The 17,991-nt window shown below is 43.3% G+C and overlaps 1 protein-coding gene across 1 annotated transcript in view; it reads left to right on the top strand.

The window, feature by feature from the left end:
- Aldh1a2 (aldehyde dehydrogenase 1 family member A2) overlaps positions 1–17,991 on the top strand; it is an 85,192-nt gene that overhangs the window by 48,589 nt on the left and 18,612 nt on the right. Inside the window, exons 4-7 of the mRNA XM_004662501.2 lie at positions 1,832–1,961; positions 6,398–6,459; positions 8,378–8,506; positions 8,614–8,727. Of these exons, the coding sequence (XP_004662558.1) occupies positions 1,832–1,961; positions 6,398–6,459; positions 8,378–8,506; positions 8,614–8,727 (435 nt within the window). The remainder of the gene's footprint in view (positions 1–1,831; positions 1,962–6,397; positions 6,460–8,377; positions 8,507–8,613; positions 8,728–17,991) is intronic.

Below are 17,991 nucleotides of genomic sequence, written 5' to 3'. Positions count from 1 at the left end.
AAGACTAGTAGTCAGCTAGGACAGTCTGTATGCCAGGAGCATAGGGATGTGGACCCTCACACACTCTGCTCCATTGTTGTGATGCCTCTTTAAGTCAAGAGAAAGTATAGTAATTTCTTGGGCTGGAAAGATGGCTTAGCCACTAAGGTACTTGCCTGCAACACCAAAGGACCCAGGCTCAATTCCCCAGAACCCATGTAAAGCCAGATGTACAAGGTGGCACATGTGTCTGGAGTTCATTTGCAGGGGCCATTCTCTTTCTATCTGCCTCATTTTTTCACTCACTTTCTCTCTCAAATATATATATATTTATAATATATTTATAATATAATATATATATTTATAATATAATATATATTTATAATATATATAATATAATATGATATAATATATATTATATATAATATGCATATATATTATTCATCTTTTTAAAAAGAGAGAGAAAGTATAGTAATTTCTCTAGAACAGTTATTTTTTCACAGGAGCTTCTCTCGTCCCAGTGGCTTTTGTTGTTGCTGTTCTTAAAGTAAAAATTTGCTTCTTTGAAGTAAATTTTTAGACATGTAGGCAGTCTACATTGGGGATCCCTCCCTGGTGACCTCCAGTTGGTTATAGACTCTACTTCCCCCTATGCTTTGTAGGCTGTGACCATGCCAGCTTCATGGAGAATATAATGTCCAATTTAAAAACATACCAAATGCTGTAAAAGACACTGGGAAGTAATTTTATTCTCATGTATGAATGTGAGCCAGTGTACAGTGATAAGTAACACAGTCTTTTAAAGTGAGTTTCATCTTGTATAACAAATAGATGAATTACATTTTAATTTGAGCTTTGTTAGTAATTAAATAATTTCATACCAGTATGTGTTTTATAATGTCCATACAGAGAAAAACATGAAATTATAAACACATGCTTTTGTTTATTTCATCTGTTGAACTTGTAATATCTTAACGTACCTCAAGTCAAACTACTCTTACTTCATTGTGTTCTCTGGTCATTGTTTTTGTTACAGACTTAATCAATTTAGGAACAGTGTTTATAATGTAAAACTGTTTACCATCGCTCTTTTTATTAAACGACCAGATTCTTTACTTGTAATAGATAATGGTTGTTAACACAAATGTTTATAAAACCAGTCTTTAAGTTGTTAAAGTCTGGGCTTCCCTAGAGAAGGTCTTGTTTATTTGGAGGTAAGAAATAAACCTGCTATGCACTATGAATATTTCCCTCCTCAGCAGGGGTCTTGGCAGCTGTGTAGAACATTCTATACTTTCATCAACTGCATACAAACCCATGTCCCCATTCCTCTTGATGGATTTGGATTACTACTGCAGACTTAGAAGAATCTCTACTCAGCACTGGTCATTAATAGAACAGAGGTGGTTGGTCAGGGAGAACCTTCTCTCTCTCTCTTTTTTTTTTTATGGAGGGTCTCACTGTCACCCAAGCTATCCTGGAATTTACTCTGTAGCTCCAGACTGGCCTTGAACTCACAGTGATCCTTCTACCTCAGACCCATAAGAACTGGGACTAAAGGCGTGCACCCCCACGCCCTGCCAGGACGTTTCTTTATCATCAGCTAAGGAAGTGTTACAGTCATGTAACTGGTCAGTGGTTCATGAAAACACACAAGCACAGGAACATGCATACATGATCATTCACTGGAAACGGAACTGAACTTATAGGACTAGAAATCTTTGGGAACCAGAGTTAAATAACTATGTACCACCCTTCCTATCCATCTGCATATCCTTTTTTACTCCAGAAAGTATTGCATGCTCACTGGAAAGTTCTGATGGCTTAATTCCTCCCCATTTCTTCCCTACAGACCATGGAATCCCTAAATGGTGGCAAGCCGTTCCTGCAAGCTTTCTACGTGGACTTGCAGGGTGTCATCAAAACCCTGCGGTATTACGCAGGCTGGGCTGACAAAATTCATGGAATGACCATTCCTGTAGGTATGTGAAGCATGCGAGTATCAAAGACGCGCTTTCACTACCCAGCACCAATAGCAGCTGCACACGTCCAGCTAGGAGGCACTACCAGCAGCTTGACCTGTGCTAGAGCAGCGGAACACGCCACTGGCGCGGGTGACTTCCGTGGTCTGTGTACGTGTAGAGCCCTTAAGTCTTATCCCAGCCAACCAAGGATAGCTGTGCTTTTGTTAGCTGCTAACAACTATGTTTGGTTCTGGAGGTAAGGAAGGGTGTTGGGCAGGGGGAAAGTCAGGGAAAATTCCAAGAAGATTAAGTCTTGGTCTTTGTCTACCTGAAGTATAACATCTGCTCTTGGGAAAGAAATGCTCCAAAAGGCTAAACTGCTTTTGTCTCTGAGAAGTGAGATTATAGAGAATTTTTAATTTCTTTTTGATATTTTCTATATCACATGGATTACTTTCACAATCTATGGGGACAACAATCCCGACTCTTGTGTTGATATGATTAAGACCCAGATCTGTAGATAAACCAACAACACATAATAATGAAAGGTCTGGAGAGAAGAGGAGAGTTGTGGTTAGAGCTCATCATGCCAGTGCTGAGACCCTTTAAAGGAGGCAAGTGCCCATGGCTGCCAGAGGTATTGGTGAGCTTGACCTGTGCTGGAGCATGGCTGAGCATGCTCTCACAACAGCCCAAAAGCAAGGCCCTATGGTTAGCATTCTTAATTCACAGAGAAGAAAACAGGCCTAGAGCAGTTAATAGTTTTCCTAGATCACAAAATGGTAAGTTTTGAGCTAAATTTTGACACTAGAGTCTCTACTCTTAAGTCACTTCCCTGGAGGACCCATTTTAGTACAGGGTGGAAGAAGTATTACAGGAAAGAGCCAGAGTGAAAGCGGCCCAAGGATCCCCTGTGTTTCATCACTGTTTCCCCTCAGCACACATGACAGCCTTCTTGCACTTAGAAACACTAGAGGCATCTCAACCATGCACCAAAATGTGGCGCTAGACAGATCACAACACAGACACTATCAGCGGAAGTGGAAGCAAGTATCCGTTTCAGCTCCGTAGCTTCAGCTAGGAGGATGTGCCTCAGGCCAGTCTACACGTCCACACATGCAAACGCCTGAAAGTGCCACAGGCGCAGACTGTGGGTTTCAAATCAACTTTAGCAAGTAGGTAGGTTCTCATATACAGAAGCTATAAAACATGAGGTGTGAGTGTATCAAGAGGCTAGCCTTCTCAAGAGAGAATCAATGACTCTCAAATATCCTAGAGCAGGTAAGGTGGTGGATTACCCTGCCTGTGTTAAAGAGATTTATGTAGTAAGTGTCAGAGATGAAAAGCACACGGGAGCTGGAGAGATGGCTTAGCAGTTAAGCGCTTGCCTATGAAGCCCAAGGAACCATGTTAGGGTCTCCAGATCCCACATAAGCCAGACACACAAGGTGACACAAGTGCGTAAGGTCGCACATGTGCACAAGATGGCACACACGTCTAGAGTTCGATTGCAGTGCCTGGAGGCCCTGGCACACCAGTTCTCCCTCTCTCTCATAAAAAAAAAATTATAAAAACAGTACACAGTCCTGCCTGGACATCCACAGACAGAAGCCTGAGCCTACAACTGCCTTGTTTTGTTACACTGACGTCTTCTAGAGTTCATCCAACTTAGCACCTATAGCACTAAAGGAGAATACCCACACAGAGTGTGGAGAATTCTCTCGTCTGTCCTGCACCTCACCACCTACGGAGGCTGGGTGGTGGACCGTGTAATGGGAAGATGCCTCTTCTACCGCCTCTTCCAGACATCAGTTTCAGCCTGTCATTCATAACCTCCTTTGTTCATTCATTCAACATATATTTTGAGCAGCTACTGTGCTGGGTGCAGGTGAACAACGAGTGCCCACAGAACAGCTGGCAAAGTAGAGAGGTAGACAAGCAACTGCCCCTCAGTGTGTCCTCTTCAGATACGAGAACTGGAGCTCTGTGAGGCCAGGGAGGAGACATCTCACCCAGTGCTGAGGTTCTCTGGATAAGGAGGTATGAGATGGTCCACCTGAAGAGCGAGGAAGAGAAGGTGGAGACAGGGTCATCAGTGGCAAGTCCATACCTGTGTAACTGTGGAAGGAGGAGAGTACACTGTGCCACTGGCTCTGGAAGGACAGGCAGCTATAGAAGGCAGTAGAGCTCTGGGCCTGGTGAAAGGCTGAGTCATGTGAAGTAGAGGAGTGCTTCAGTCACACTGTTTCTATATTGGGAAAGCGTACTTTGTCTACACATGGTCAGGTGGAGAGGTACAAGTACCTCATTTGTCCCCTTGAAGGGCAGCCTCTCACTAGAAGGCTTTGCAAAGAGGAAAAAGATGATCATTTTCAACCATTAACAAAACAGTGGTTTTCTCGACCTTGGAAGTCTTCTCCACTATTTTCTATTCTGTCCCGTTAAAGGCCCGAGTCAGATGCTACTGCCAAGTGAAGCAATATCAGTGTGACTGACAAGGTTCCTTATTCCCTTTTCTTTTTTTTAAAAATATTTTAAAATATTTATTTATTTTTATTTATTTGATAGAGAAAGAGGTAGAGAGAGAGGAAGAGAGAGTGTGTGTGTGTGAGAGAGAATGGGTGTGCCAGGGCCTGCAGCCATTGCAAACTCCAGACACATGCACCCCCTTGTGCATCTGGCTTACATGGGTCCTGGGGAATTGAACCTGGGTCCTTTGGTTTTGCAGGTAAACACCTTAACTGCTAAGCCATCCCTCCAGCCCTATTCCCTTTTCTTTTCTACTTTTCCTTTCCTGTTTTGGTTTTTTTTCAAGGCAGGCTCTCTCTCTAACCCAGGCTGACCTGGAACTCACTCTATAGTCCCAGGATGTCCTGCAACTCACGGCCACCACACCCAGCTGCTATTTTCTTTCCAACACTATTCATGATACTCAGTAGAGCATTCACTGACCATAAATCCCATGCTTTGACTCTTCTGTGGGACTGCTGGTTGCAATGATAAATAACCCATTACTGTGATTTATTGAACAGTTTTCTTGTGTTCATTTAATGTCTCACTTAGAGTAGCTCTGGAAGGTATTCTCCCATTCTGAGAACATGTAGTCATTGAAAAGATGTGCTAACTTTCCATGAGAAAGGAGGGGAAGGAACAATATGTAAAAGACCAATTAACATGATCCCATTGGTAATAGAAAGAGAAGGGTGGTGAAAGGTTGCAGCATGCATTTGTACATGCATGGGGACTCTTTGAGAAGATGCACCAACAGTAGGGAGCAATTAGTCTGGGGAAGAGGAACTAGAGATCCAAGGGTCCAGAGAGCGGGGGAGGACAGGAGGAAGGACAACTAGAGAACTTTAAACTGAAATGCATAGTTTTGAATTTAGTTACAACTGGTGTATATGATAAATGTTAGTGACTGAGCTGTGCTGATAGACAGTGATTAACAACCTACCGGATCATTTCTCCACCTCATCTGCTCCTGTTCCTCCTTCATCCCGAGCCCAGTAGTTCCACTTCCCTGAGCATTCATGAGTGGCTTCACTTTCCCTGTAGGACTGCTTTCAAGAGAGAATGTGAAATGGCCCAAGGGGTGGCAATGGGGAGAAAGAACAGACTGCCCAGTTCTGGAAACAAAAAGCCATGCACAAGAACAGAGCTATGCCTTGGGTAGTTTAATTGGCTTTTCAGACTACTTCACATAACTGCGGTGGGCTTTTTCTAAAGAATTTGAACTTCCTGGCTAATTGTTCCAACTGTCTACTGCCCCATAAGAGAAACAGAGCTATTCCATGTCTCTCAAGGTTTGCTTCTAACCCCTAACAACCTAAGACAGGTACACCTAATGGCCATGCCTAGTTTGAGGATGGAAGCTCTGGGATGTTGAGGAGTTATTTGAGGTGAATATCTGCTTCTTTAAGGAGCCCTTGGACTTGTCTCAGTCCCTGTGGCAGCTGGACTGAGTTACCTAGGGAATATATCTTTCTTTTATTCCTCCTTTTGCCCAGCATTTCAAACTTGCTCAGTAGCACTTCTCCTGGTTTTCTCAATAATAATAATAATAATAATAATAATAACAATAACATAGAAAGTTCCTTAAGAGTTTGAGGTACCTTAGCTTTTAAATCAAGTAACTATCCTCTGTTATTTTAGTGCTTAGCATAAAACTTAGTTTTTAATGCTTTTCAGTTTTAATCTGCCCCTTCCAAGACTTACTGTCACACATTTGCTGTTTGCTGTTCATTTGCCTCAGTGACCTGTCACTGGTCCTCTGGCTCATTCACAGGCACGCCAAGATAGCTAGCTCTTCAGCCTGCTTTGAGGCATGGTCAGTTAGGATGTTTTTCAGCTTTATTTCTATTTTGTTTTGTTTACCACCAAGGTCACCAGAGTGGTCCCTGTTCTTTTCTCTCCATCCTAAACTTTCTGGGAGTGACTATGCTTATGTCTTTCAGATGGAGATTACTTCACCTTCACACGACATGAGCCCATCGGGGTGTGTGGACAGATCATCCCAGTAAGTGTCTCCTCGCACCTCGTGTTTATTTTCATTTGACTCAATTCTCCCAAAGACGCATAAAGCACACTTCTCAGTGGTGTGTGTTTTTCATTACTGGGAAGAGAAAACTGAGCTCATGTTGTTGACATATCTTTAGCAGCCTCTCTGCAAATGCTTATTTGAACAGGTTAATAGAGTTTCAGCTCTGTTACCAGGAGTTGGGTTCTCAAGTCAGGGAATTCTCATGGTTAAAATAAGCAAAGTACAGTGTATTAATAACCCACCCTTGCTTATGGATGTCCCTCATGTCTATGGAAAATTACTGCTGTGTTGTGTTCCTTGTTTATTTTTTAGAACAGTGACTCACCGTTTCCCTGGCTTATTGTTTTATATGGTGTTTTAATCCCTTTCTTCCCCGCTGTGCCTTCTCACAAGAACCCAGAGCAAGGATGCTGCAGAAGACACAGCAGTGCATATAGCGTCACGGTCGTAATTGAAACCACGCCGGGCTCCTCTGTCTTGTGAAGAGAAATAGATGTGTTATGTACTGTGCAGGCTGGAGCATGCCATTGTCCTTGGCTTTCTTATACACACCGTTATCCCAGTGCACAATGCCATCAGATCCTCCTCACAGTACTGGCAGGGACTTTAAGAGAAGTTGAAATAAAACTCTTTGAGTATAGACAAGAAGTTTTCTCTTTTCAAAAAATAGAAGAGTGACTCCATACTCTTTGGCTTTGGAAGGGTTCCTGTCATTTGTTCTAATAATAAATGAGCCCTGGGTTATTAAGAAGTAAAGTAATGTATGGAAAAGGAAAGGGAGAGGTTCGGTTGAAATTTTGCTACCCCCTCCAGGGCAGCTCTTGGATCCATTCAGGGATCCAGGTGAGGTTGGTCACCCTCACTGCAGGCCTCACACTTGCCCTTGTGGCTCTTCCCCAGACCCTCAGAGCCACAGCTTCTCTGACAAGGCAAGAGCCCTTGTCAGCCAACAAGGTTCAATTACTGCACGCCAAGATTTATGCACTGTAGATGGAATTAAAACATCACCAAGGACTCCCAAGTTTATAAACAACTAAGGGGAAAAGAAATTGGGTGTTTGGTGAAGGCAAGACACTTGTATATTTTTGCAGGCTTGCCAGAGCCAGTGAGCAGCCTTCAAGGATGGCAGCTGAGATGCCTCAGACAGAAACCCTGTGGGGAGGGAGGGGCGGAAGTGCTGCCCTCTTCCCTGATGAAGCTACCAGTGACACCTGGTAGTAATGAGGCTCAGGCCTGAGCTGTGGCAGTACAGGTGGAATAGTCGGTTAACATCAGTTAAACCACTTTAGGCCCTATATCATGTACATGCATCAGTACATTTTAGTTTCATTAGCTTATTCTGCAGTAGTAAGAAGAAGGCAGACGTTTTTGCATACTTGTGTGTAGATACACTTTATCATTTGTAGCTGTGTGTGTTTTATAATAATGCATGTAAGAAAAATGCCACATTGACTATTGTCTTAACTATAATTTACAGCTAGAATTTTCTTTGCTAGTTCTTGTACATTGACCAGTTTCCACAACAGTTTAGAAATTCTAGTGTAGAAGGTCCCAACCTCAAGAAAAAAAGAAAATCCACATACAAGAACCTTATTAAAACCAAAGCTCAATTTTAGAAATACACAAAATGACAATAAAAACTAAAACAAACAAAGAAAAAATTACTCCCTTCTCACCCTGAGATCTCTTTCGGAGGCAATTGGAATATCGTAATTGTTGAACCGAGAGAAAAGGAGCAATTTTCAGGGTCTGTGCAGCTTTCTTCACAGTGAAGTCATCAGTGATCCAAACGTGTGCACGCTGGGGAGGACTAGCTTGAGAAGCTGGGGGGGGGGGGCACAGCTTGGAAACAGAGCAGCGGAGGAGCGTTTTCAATCTGTCCCCTTGCTCCTAGTGGAACTTCCCGCTCCTGATGTTCGCCTGGAAGATTGCTCCAGCTCTGTGCTGTGGTAACACGGTGGTGATTAAGCCAGCTGAGCAGACACCACTCAGTGCACTCTACATGGGAGCCCTCATCAAGGAGGTAGGAGAAGCTGACTTCAGAGGGGTCCTGCTCCCCACAGAGCCTGAGCTTGTAGAGCACAGCCATGCTGACCCCATGGGCGCCTTTCCTCTGATTTTGTCTCTTAGGCTGGCTTCCCACCTGGAGTTGTCAATATTCTGCCAGGGTATGGACCCACGGCTGGGGCAGCAATAGCTTCTCACATTGGCATAGACAAGATTGCATTCACTGGCTCTACTGAGGTAGGTATTTGAGAGACCATGGCTGAGAACAGTCCTGTGAATGAGCAGAGGGTTTGAAAAGACCATTGCGAGCTCTACCCGCAGACCGCACCTTCAGAGGACCACGGGCACCCGGGCCTTCCTTCAGGGACTGCCTGCAGGCCACACACTTGGAAGATGGGCGTTCTCTGGGTCTCAAAGGGTCACATGTGTGTCATTCATAGAACACTGGTGAATGTGACAGCCAAGGAGCACGCTGACAGTTTGATGCCACAGGCTTGAGTGGCTCTCCATGAAAAACGACCCCGAGGCAGAGCTTTAGATACTCTTGTTGTGAACCTACACTGGCCTCGGGTGGAGGGAATGGACCCAGCTTTCCCTTCTTCCTTATCCTTTTCCCAGTCCTCTAGAGGCTGGTGACAGCTGGCTGCTTCATGAGCCACGGGGTGAGCCAGCTCTTTCTGGGAAGGGCAGGATAGTAAATGCAGACGTCACAGACAGCATCATTGTTGCTGCACCACTCCACTATGCCCTGGTAGCCAAGTATAGGAATGCATAAAGTAATATGTGGGGCTGTATCCTAAGAAAACTCTATCGATAGACACTGAAATTTGATTTTCATATAATTTTTGCAAGTCAAAAAATACCTTTTCTTGGGCTGTAGAGATGGCTTAGCAGTTAAAGCGTTTGCCTGCAAAGCTAAAGGACCCTGGTTCGATTCCCCAGGATCCACATAAGCCAGCTGCACAAGGGGGCGTGCACATTGAGAGTTCCTTTGCAGTGGCTGTAGGTCCTGGTGTGCCCATTCTCTCTCTCTCATAAAGAAATAAAAGTTTACAAAACAACAAAAATATCCTCTCAGTTTTCCAGATATTGAAAATGCAGAGAACTGGTCAGTCTTTGATCAGTAGCAGATTATAAGAGAAAGTGCAAAAATGTTCTTGTCATGCTCTTCTTTTTGGGCAGTGCTGTTCAGACCCAAAGACTCTCTGTGGTCAGTGGTGGTGTCTCAGGAACCTCACAGCATCATTGAATAAAGCCTGTCTGATCAGTGTTGTCTGAGAGAAAATGAGTCCTTGTCAGGCAGGTACAAAACCCTGATTGGTGCCTGCAATCCCTGAATTTTACTTATTTATTTATTTTTGAGGTAGGGTCTCACTCTAGTCTGGGCTGACCTGGAATTTACTATGTAGTGTCAGGGTGGCTTCTAACTCACTGCAATCCTACCCCTGCCTGCCAAGTGCTGAGATTAGAGTCATAAGCCACCATGCCCGGCAATCCCCGAATTTGAGAAGTGGAGGCAGGAGGCTCAGGACTTCAAGGTTGAGGGTTCAGCTGCATTGTGAGCTGGAGGCAACTTGGGCAATTTGAGACCCGTTTCTCAAAAACATTTATATTCAAATGCTACTTGAGAAGCTACTTGTTCAAAGGTAACAATGTTTCAAGGAAAAGATAATATTCTCCCTCTCTCTCTCTTTTTCTTTTTTCAAGGTAGAGTCTCACTCTAGCTCAGGCTGACCTGTAATTCTCTATGTAGTCTCAGGCTGGCCTCAAACTCACAGAAATCCTCCTACCTCCGCCTCCTGTGTGCTGGGATTAAAGATGTGTGCCACCATGCCCAGCATGCCTCTTAATTCTGTAGTTAATATTCTCAACTCGGAGAGGTTTAGTTCTCTCTATTCTGTTATCATTGATCTCTGTGGTTGATGAAAGTGCAGTGGGATGAGAACCAAATATTGAAAACGTGGAGGAAGGAGCTGCCAGTTGTGGGGACTCTTGTGAGTAATATGCTGCTTGATATTGGCAGATAAGCACTAATACTGGCATTATTCACTCCTCAGAGCTGCTTCCCATGCCAGTAATAAGGACTGGTGCTGTCAACGAGCTAAGTCTGTATCTGTTTGGAATGAGGTTAAGAGATTAGTTCTCCTTACTTCCTCTCAATAACAAATATGGTTTTATTTATTTATTTATTTGGTTTTTATTTTTTAACCATTGAGTTAGTTCATTCTCTCCTTCCTTCCTTCCTTCTTTCTTTTTCCTTTCTTTTTCTTCTTTTTCAGGGTAGGGTCTCGCTGTAGCCCAAGCTGACCTGGAATTCACTGTGGGGTCTCAGTGGTAGTTCTACTTTGAACAGCTGAGAGAGGCAGATTTAGTAGCAGGCCAGTGCTCATCCTTCGCAGTCTCTCATATGCTATTGAAATGGGGGTGGGGGTAAAAGACAGCCCTGAACCTTGTCATACCTGATAGGACTTGGTGAGGAGTCATTTCATGTCTGATCCCTAGCATCACTGGCTCTCTCAGGCTCAGTAACTGGTCATGATCAATAATCTTGTTGGACATAGTTCATCTTCAAGGAGAACGAAAATGTGTCAAAGTAGATCAAGTATTTGGTTTTCTGGGCTGGAGAGATGGCTTAGTGGTTAAGGCACTTGCCTGTAAACCAAAGGACCCAGGTTCTACTCCCCAGGCCCCACGTGAGCCAGATGGACAAGGTGGCACACATCTGAAGTTCATTTGAAGGGGCTGGAGGCCCTGGCGCATCCATTCTCTCTCTCTATCTCTCTCTCAAATAAATACATAAAATTAAAATACTTTTTAAAAAGTATTTGGTTTCCTCTCCAGTCATTCTCCATATATCCTCTTTCTGTCTTCAGATTACAGTACTCTCAACCACGTGCAGGCCAGATTAATTTTAGTATAAGGCTGTGTGGTGACTTATCATAAACCAAGATAATTTCTGGGCTGAAGAGTCACAGTAGTCTTATGATCATCACAGACAAACTCATAAAGTTTGATATCACAGCTTCAGTGTGGTTCAGCTTGATGTAATTCCTCTCATGCTTTACTCAGATTGTTGTCAAAGAATGTAAAGTACTCCTCAGCTTTGCTAAAATGAAACTTGAAAAACCATGAACAAGTAGATGAAATTATACCTTTTCAATAAGAAAGTCAAACACAGGTTTCAAAGCGTATTCAAAGTGATTAAGATTAAGTATGTCAGAGACACATCAGAAAACTAGACTTAATTTAGATATCTATTATGGCTGTAAATAGTTATTTCCAGTACATGTTATTATTTCATCTTTCTAGAACTCAGATTTCCTGTCTGCACATTAAATATAATCTAATCTACTTTATGGATTGAAAGGTTGACATAAACTAGTATAAGATGTTTAGCATGGGACCTGGTTCTTAGTCAAATGTCAATAAATATTATCTCATTGTTTCTTTTTATTTTTGAATGACGTTTGTAGAACAATCTATGCTTGGGGAAGTATGGTATAACGGAAGGCCCACTGCATGCATCCAACCGTGGGTCAGAGCTCAGCTTTCTTGCTGAGTGCCCTTGGGCAAATCATTTAGCCTGCCTGTTTTTCGTTTTGCCATCTGTGTGGAGGGCCTCAGAAGAGCTGTGTAGGCTTACTTGCCAGGCGAGGTGGTGTGTTTGAAAGTCACAGTGCTCGGCACTTTGAAGGGCTTCAGCAATGCTGGCTGAATCTAAATCTTCCATTTGCAAATAATACATCTGTTGATAACTAATTCCTGTTCTCCTCTGGCATCTTTACTCTCCTTTTATTTGTCTTGTGGCTCTTACAAGTATTTTACAAATATGTTTGGCTTCCAGTAAGTATTTTGTATGTTGTACATTTGCGATTCTGTTTTATTTTTAGAAGTGCTGCTTGGAACTGCTCTTAAGTCCCATTGTTTTTGGCAAAATAGTATAGTATTCAGAATGTAATCTGAAAGAGAACTTTTGGTAGTCTAGAGTAGGGGCCATTTCTCCAACCTGAGTTTTCTAGACTCAAATTCTATTGTAAGAAAGAGTTTCTTTGAAGAAAAATGCCATGCAGTTGTTGAAGGACCACCTCACCCAGAGTGCTGTTGGGTACTCATTCAATTCTAGGCCTCAACCAAGATCTTCTGAATTAGAATATTAGAATTGCAAATGAGTCTAAGAATTCTTAAGCTTTTCTTGGGATTCTTGTGTTCATCATACTTCAGTTATCCCTGTTTTATATAGAAGTTGATTCATTGGGTCATACTGCAGAACATGGCTCCAGATCCACTTAGGAACACCTGCCTCACAGTTCTGAGTTTGTTAATTTGTGCTAAGGAAAAACATTTATGCAAACTAGGAGGTACCACCCACACTGTCTTCTAGTCCACAGTTTCATTCCAGCTATAAAGGGGGGGGATCAAAATCTAAATAAATAAATAAAGCCTAGACATGGTCTAGAGCATTTCCTTTGCTCATGAGTTACTCAACAAAGAAACCTTTAAAATGGCAGGGTTGTATTGTATTAAAAAGTTTGCAACCACCACACATGGTGGCACACGCCTTTAATCCCAGCACTCAGGAGGCAGAGGTAGGAGGATGACTGTGAGTTTAAGGCCACCCTGAGACTACATAGTGAATTCCAGGTCAGCCTTGGCTAGAGCAAGACCCTACCTCAGAAGAAAAAGTTTGCAATCATCTACAAGTTCATACATACTGAAAAACTATATAGTATTGACAATGGTTAAATGGCTGGCTGGTGGGGAGAGGAGCTAATGGCCTGTGGCATATTGACAACTGTATAGTAATGAGACTCATCTCTGTAGCCACACCTCAGTTCAGTTCAGAGCCTCTCTCAGACCTCTTTTCTACCTGCTGTAATGAGGCTCAATTTCCCTGTCCCTGCTTCCCAAGAACTGAAGCCCTCGAGTCCAGGAAAATCTTCAGGAGCTTCTTGGCTGCAAAAGAGAGATGACTGACAGTCATAGAACCCAGATTCATCTTCAGTCTTTCTTGCAGTAAGCTCTGTGATTCTCTACAATGGTCTGGCATCAGTGTGTAAAGATGCCCTTACAGCACTCTGTATCTTTCAGATGAAGAACTTGAGCTCCCTCTGCCTTCACAGTGTGAGCTGATCGAAAGTAAAATTTCCTGAGGTCTTCACCCACTCAAGGGGATTGGACAGGTTAGCTCATCTTCAGCACCATCTCATGGCACCATCGTGCCCCTAGCACCTTTCCATCCTCTCTGCACAGGAAGTTCAGTGATGCCTGAGGAATTCCATCCTCTAGGATTAACTAGCAAGATCTCCTTCTTAGGCAGTCTTTGTTGGTTTTTGTCTCCATCTGCTTAAAAACAGTCCTTAGGGAAGGTTCATTTCAGTTCTAACTATTGGTTTCTGAATATGGAAATTAACCACCACTTCCCATCCCAACTTTGTTCCTTCCTCGTGAGAGCCTCAGTATATGGGACTTTTCATCTAATTAATCTCTTTAAAAAATATTTTGCTTTATTTATTTGAGAGAGAGAGAAGCAGGTAGAGAAAGAGAGAGAGAGAGAATTGGCATGCCAAGGCCTCCAGCCACCGCAAATGAACTTCAGATGTGTGTGCTACCTTGTACATCTGGTTCTGGGGAATCGAACCTGGGTCCTTTGGCTCTGCAGGCAAGCACCTCAATCACTAAACCATCTCTCCAGCCTCCTACATTTTATTTAAAAGTATGAAAGTAAATTAGATGGAACAGCAAAGCATTTCATTCAGATTTCCCTGAAATAGCTGTGTGTTCTTTGAGGTTGTGTGTGTATGTTATGAGGTAAAGGTTGGAGTTCTTTTTTGTTAATGTGAATTACTGCAGTTATCACTATTTCTTTCTTTTTTGTTTAATTTTGGGTTTTATTTTAAAAAATTGACAACTTCCATAATTATAGACAATAAACCATGGTAATCCTCCCACACACTTTCCCCTTTGCAATTCCAGTCTCCATCATACTCCTTTCCCCTCATAATCAGTCTCCCTTTTATTTTCTTTTTCCTTATCATCTTTTCCTCCTATTATGAAGGTCTTGTGTAGGTAGTGTCAGGCACTGTGAGTTCATGGATATCCAGGCCATTTTGTGTCTGAAGGAGCATGTTGTAAGGAGTCCTACCCTTCCTTTGGCTCTTACATTCTTTCTGCCACCTCTTCCACAATGAACCCTGAGCCTTGGAAGATGTGATAGAGATGTTTCAGTGCTGAGCACTCCTCTGTTACTTCTCAGCACCATGGTACCTTCTGGGTCATCCCAAGGAATATGAAAACCAACTTGCAGTCATCCACATTCACAGTGGACAGTGGGGAGTTTTAGCAGGCCACTCAAGTGATCACATTATCCCCAAGTCCTTGTAGTTTGTCATCGTTCATCTGTTTATCCACGTATTCCTTCCTAACCTTGTAGGTTACTTGGGAAATCACGTAGATTCTTCCAGATTGAACATGTCATGTAAATATGGTTTTGAGCATGGCTTCTGTTATGATTACTGTAGGGAGATGGGACTTGTTGATAGACCACAAAACGTCTGGAACAGAACGAGTACTCAACAAGAACCTTAGCTGAAGAGGCTGCTTTCCATTTGACTTTAGCCAAAGGCCTTCTGAAAGCAGTTACTCAGATTAAAGATAGGATTAACTTCTCCTCATGCAGCTAAATACATAAGCAATACATGTAAATATTTAATAAGTGAATATGAAAAGGCTTAGAAACACAGAATCAATAAACAACCTCAACAAAGTACAGGAAAACAGTTTGCATTTTGCTTGATATAATGTTTTTGTAGATTCAGTTAGATTAACAAACCATGATTTCATCATTAGTCAACAAGATAGTAGAGAGACCATCAAAGCAACTGCAGGCGAGTGCACATCGATTCATGCCGAGCACTCGTGTGGAGCGCAGCTGTGTCCTCATGGACTCCGGGCCGCGCAGCGGGCTCTGCTTCCACTCCCGAGTGAGACGAGTGGATGTCCATGATGCAAACCTGTCAGCTCTTCCCTCTGCAGCCTCTCCCTCTTCCCTCCTAGGAGGTGGGGGAAGTGGCCTGCTACAGTTTGAGCTGTAAGAAAAAAGAAAGAAAAAGAAAAAAATAGCAAGTAGGCCTTTTTCTAAGGTTGTGTGAGTCCAGTAGTAAATCACTTAACACCCTACTAAAAATTCCATTTGGGCATGACAAAACCATCGGCTGTACAGGCTCCAGACCTAGTTTTCTTCTCCTTTTTAAAATACATAAATCAAAACACGAGTATTAAGAAGCAAGTATGCTGTCATTTCTGCCGGCTAAGGTCCACGATTCCCTTGGGCTGTGCAGTAGATCTCTCCCCAAGCTGGGGCTTGCTGTGACCCAGTCCTAAGAAGCTTATTCCCTCAGTGCATCTAGGTAGAGGGATGTAGAGTATGTCACATCTCTTTCTATCAAAGCAAACTGGGAAATAAAATATTGGGTTTTTCTCATTTATCTGACATAAAGAGAACCTGATGTGATAAGTCTCAGTCTTATCTATGACAGACTAGGCTGCTCATAGATAGTGCACAGTTGTCAGAATCGTAAAGAGCAAGTGACTCTGACCCCAGCAGGTGCAGAGAAGAAGAGCGGAAAGAAAAGGACCCAAGACTCCACAGGGTATTCTAGCTCCGGTCTTAGCTCTGCCACTCCAGGGTGCCTGCCTGTGAGTCATTCCCACAATTCTCTGAGCTTTTTGTTCTTCCAACTAGAAAATGGGGAATTTGCTCTGACCTCACGAGGTTGCTGTGAAGATTAAAACAATGTTTGTAAGGATATGTCACGTGTGGAAAAGAACTGTCACCAATAACATTAGACGCTGCATTTGTTTATTTGCTTGGCTTCAACAGTGCTGAGAGTCAAACCCGGGGCTTTGCACATGTTGGACAAGTACTCTAGCCCTGAGCTAGATCCTCAGTCTGACCCCATGGGTGTTACAGCACTTAAACTTGGCTATTCTCGGTCACTTAGGCGCTCTATTCCAGACCAAGCTGATCAAACTCTCTACAGATAGAACCCAGACACCCAAAGAGATGTTATGAGCCTGTGAATTCATACGTACAGCCAGTGTTCCGAGTGTGCAGGCATCCCCTATGTTAGAGGCGAGGATGTCAAAGCGAGAGAAGCCAAGGAGAACTCGGGAGCTCCTGCTCGCTCATTTCCAGAGGCCTCAGGAGCAGCAGCCTCGCTCTGGCTCACTGACTCAGCAAATGCTATTAAAAATCTGTTATTCATACACACAGAAATAAATCAGGTAGAACCTCTGAGCCGTCTAATTCAGTCCGGTGAGGACAGACAGACAGTAAGCAAGTACAGGGGGAGAGTTACGGGCATAGCACGGTGGGATGGAGGAGAAGGCGCCAAGCCCTGTGGGGAGGGTGAACACTGAGAAGGAGCTTCTCAGAGGAGTGCAGAGAGGGGGTGAGCCGAGCCAGGGAAGAAAGGTATGCCAAGCAGAGACCCAGAAATGGACTTCTCTGAGGACAAGTGGTATTGCGGAGCTGTAGCTGTGGACATGTGCTGATGGGAGTGGTGGGAAGGATGACTGGAAACACACTTTAAGTTTTATTGGTTTTCATAATCTGCATTTCACAGACAAACTTTTTTTTTTAACTTTGTTTTTCAAGATAGGGTTTCATTCTAGCCCAGGCTGACCTGGAATTCACTATGTAGTCTCAGGGTAGCCTCAAACTCATGGTGATCCTCCTACCTCTGCCTCCCAAGTGCTGGGATTAAAGGCATGCGCCACCACGCCCTGCTCAACAGACAAACTTTTGAAATGGCTGCTGCCACTTAAAGGGTGCCCTGTCCTGGTACTTTTGGTAAAAATCTGAAAAGGTAGATTTGGCCTAATTATGAGTACTTCAGAACAATAAGACATGCCCACTCACCTATTTTCGTGGTTCCTATTTTCACCTCAGTTGGAACCAGGAAGCACAATCCTGGGAATTTTCGATGAGGGAGGGTGCAGAGCTGACTGCTTAGGGATTCATTTAAGAAATGAACATGTGCCACAGAAAGCAGGTGTCCTCAGCCAGTTTGCTGAGATTTCTAGCATGGATTTGTCTTGTTTCTCGAAGGCTCTGTGTCTCCGAGAAAGAACCCACCCTGATTAAGTGAAATGATTAATGAAAAAGAAATTTTTACCCAAATTTAAAAACTTTGTTCAGGGAGCAATCTCCTTGTATAAAGAAGCCTTGAAAAGCCTTTTGTGTTCTTTTATTTTTTTGTCTTGTATAACAAATTATTTTTCTCGCAAAGAGCCACATTGCGCTCCCTACGCTGTCACGTTGCTGTGAACACGATGCTAGTGCAGGGACGTTCCTGATATCAATCTTGAAGGCTATTGAAACGAAGATGGGAGGCAGAGCTGCTCTGTGCCAACATTCCTGCTGAGAATTAGCCCAGTTTCAGATGTGTGGGAGAGCCCCTTGCTCACCACCCTTGCCTGCTTGGGGCACAGGGGTAGAGC

The sequence above is a fragment of the Jaculus jaculus genome, chromosome 10 (genome assembly GCF_020740685.1).
Source record: "Jaculus jaculus isolate mJacJac1 chromosome 10, mJacJac1.mat.Y.cur, whole genome shotgun sequence".
Lineage (NCBI taxonomy): Eukaryota > Metazoa > Chordata > Mammalia > Rodentia > Dipodidae > Jaculus > Jaculus jaculus.
Note: the sequence above shows the minus strand (reverse complement) of the source record. Positions and strands in the feature narration are given on the sequence as shown.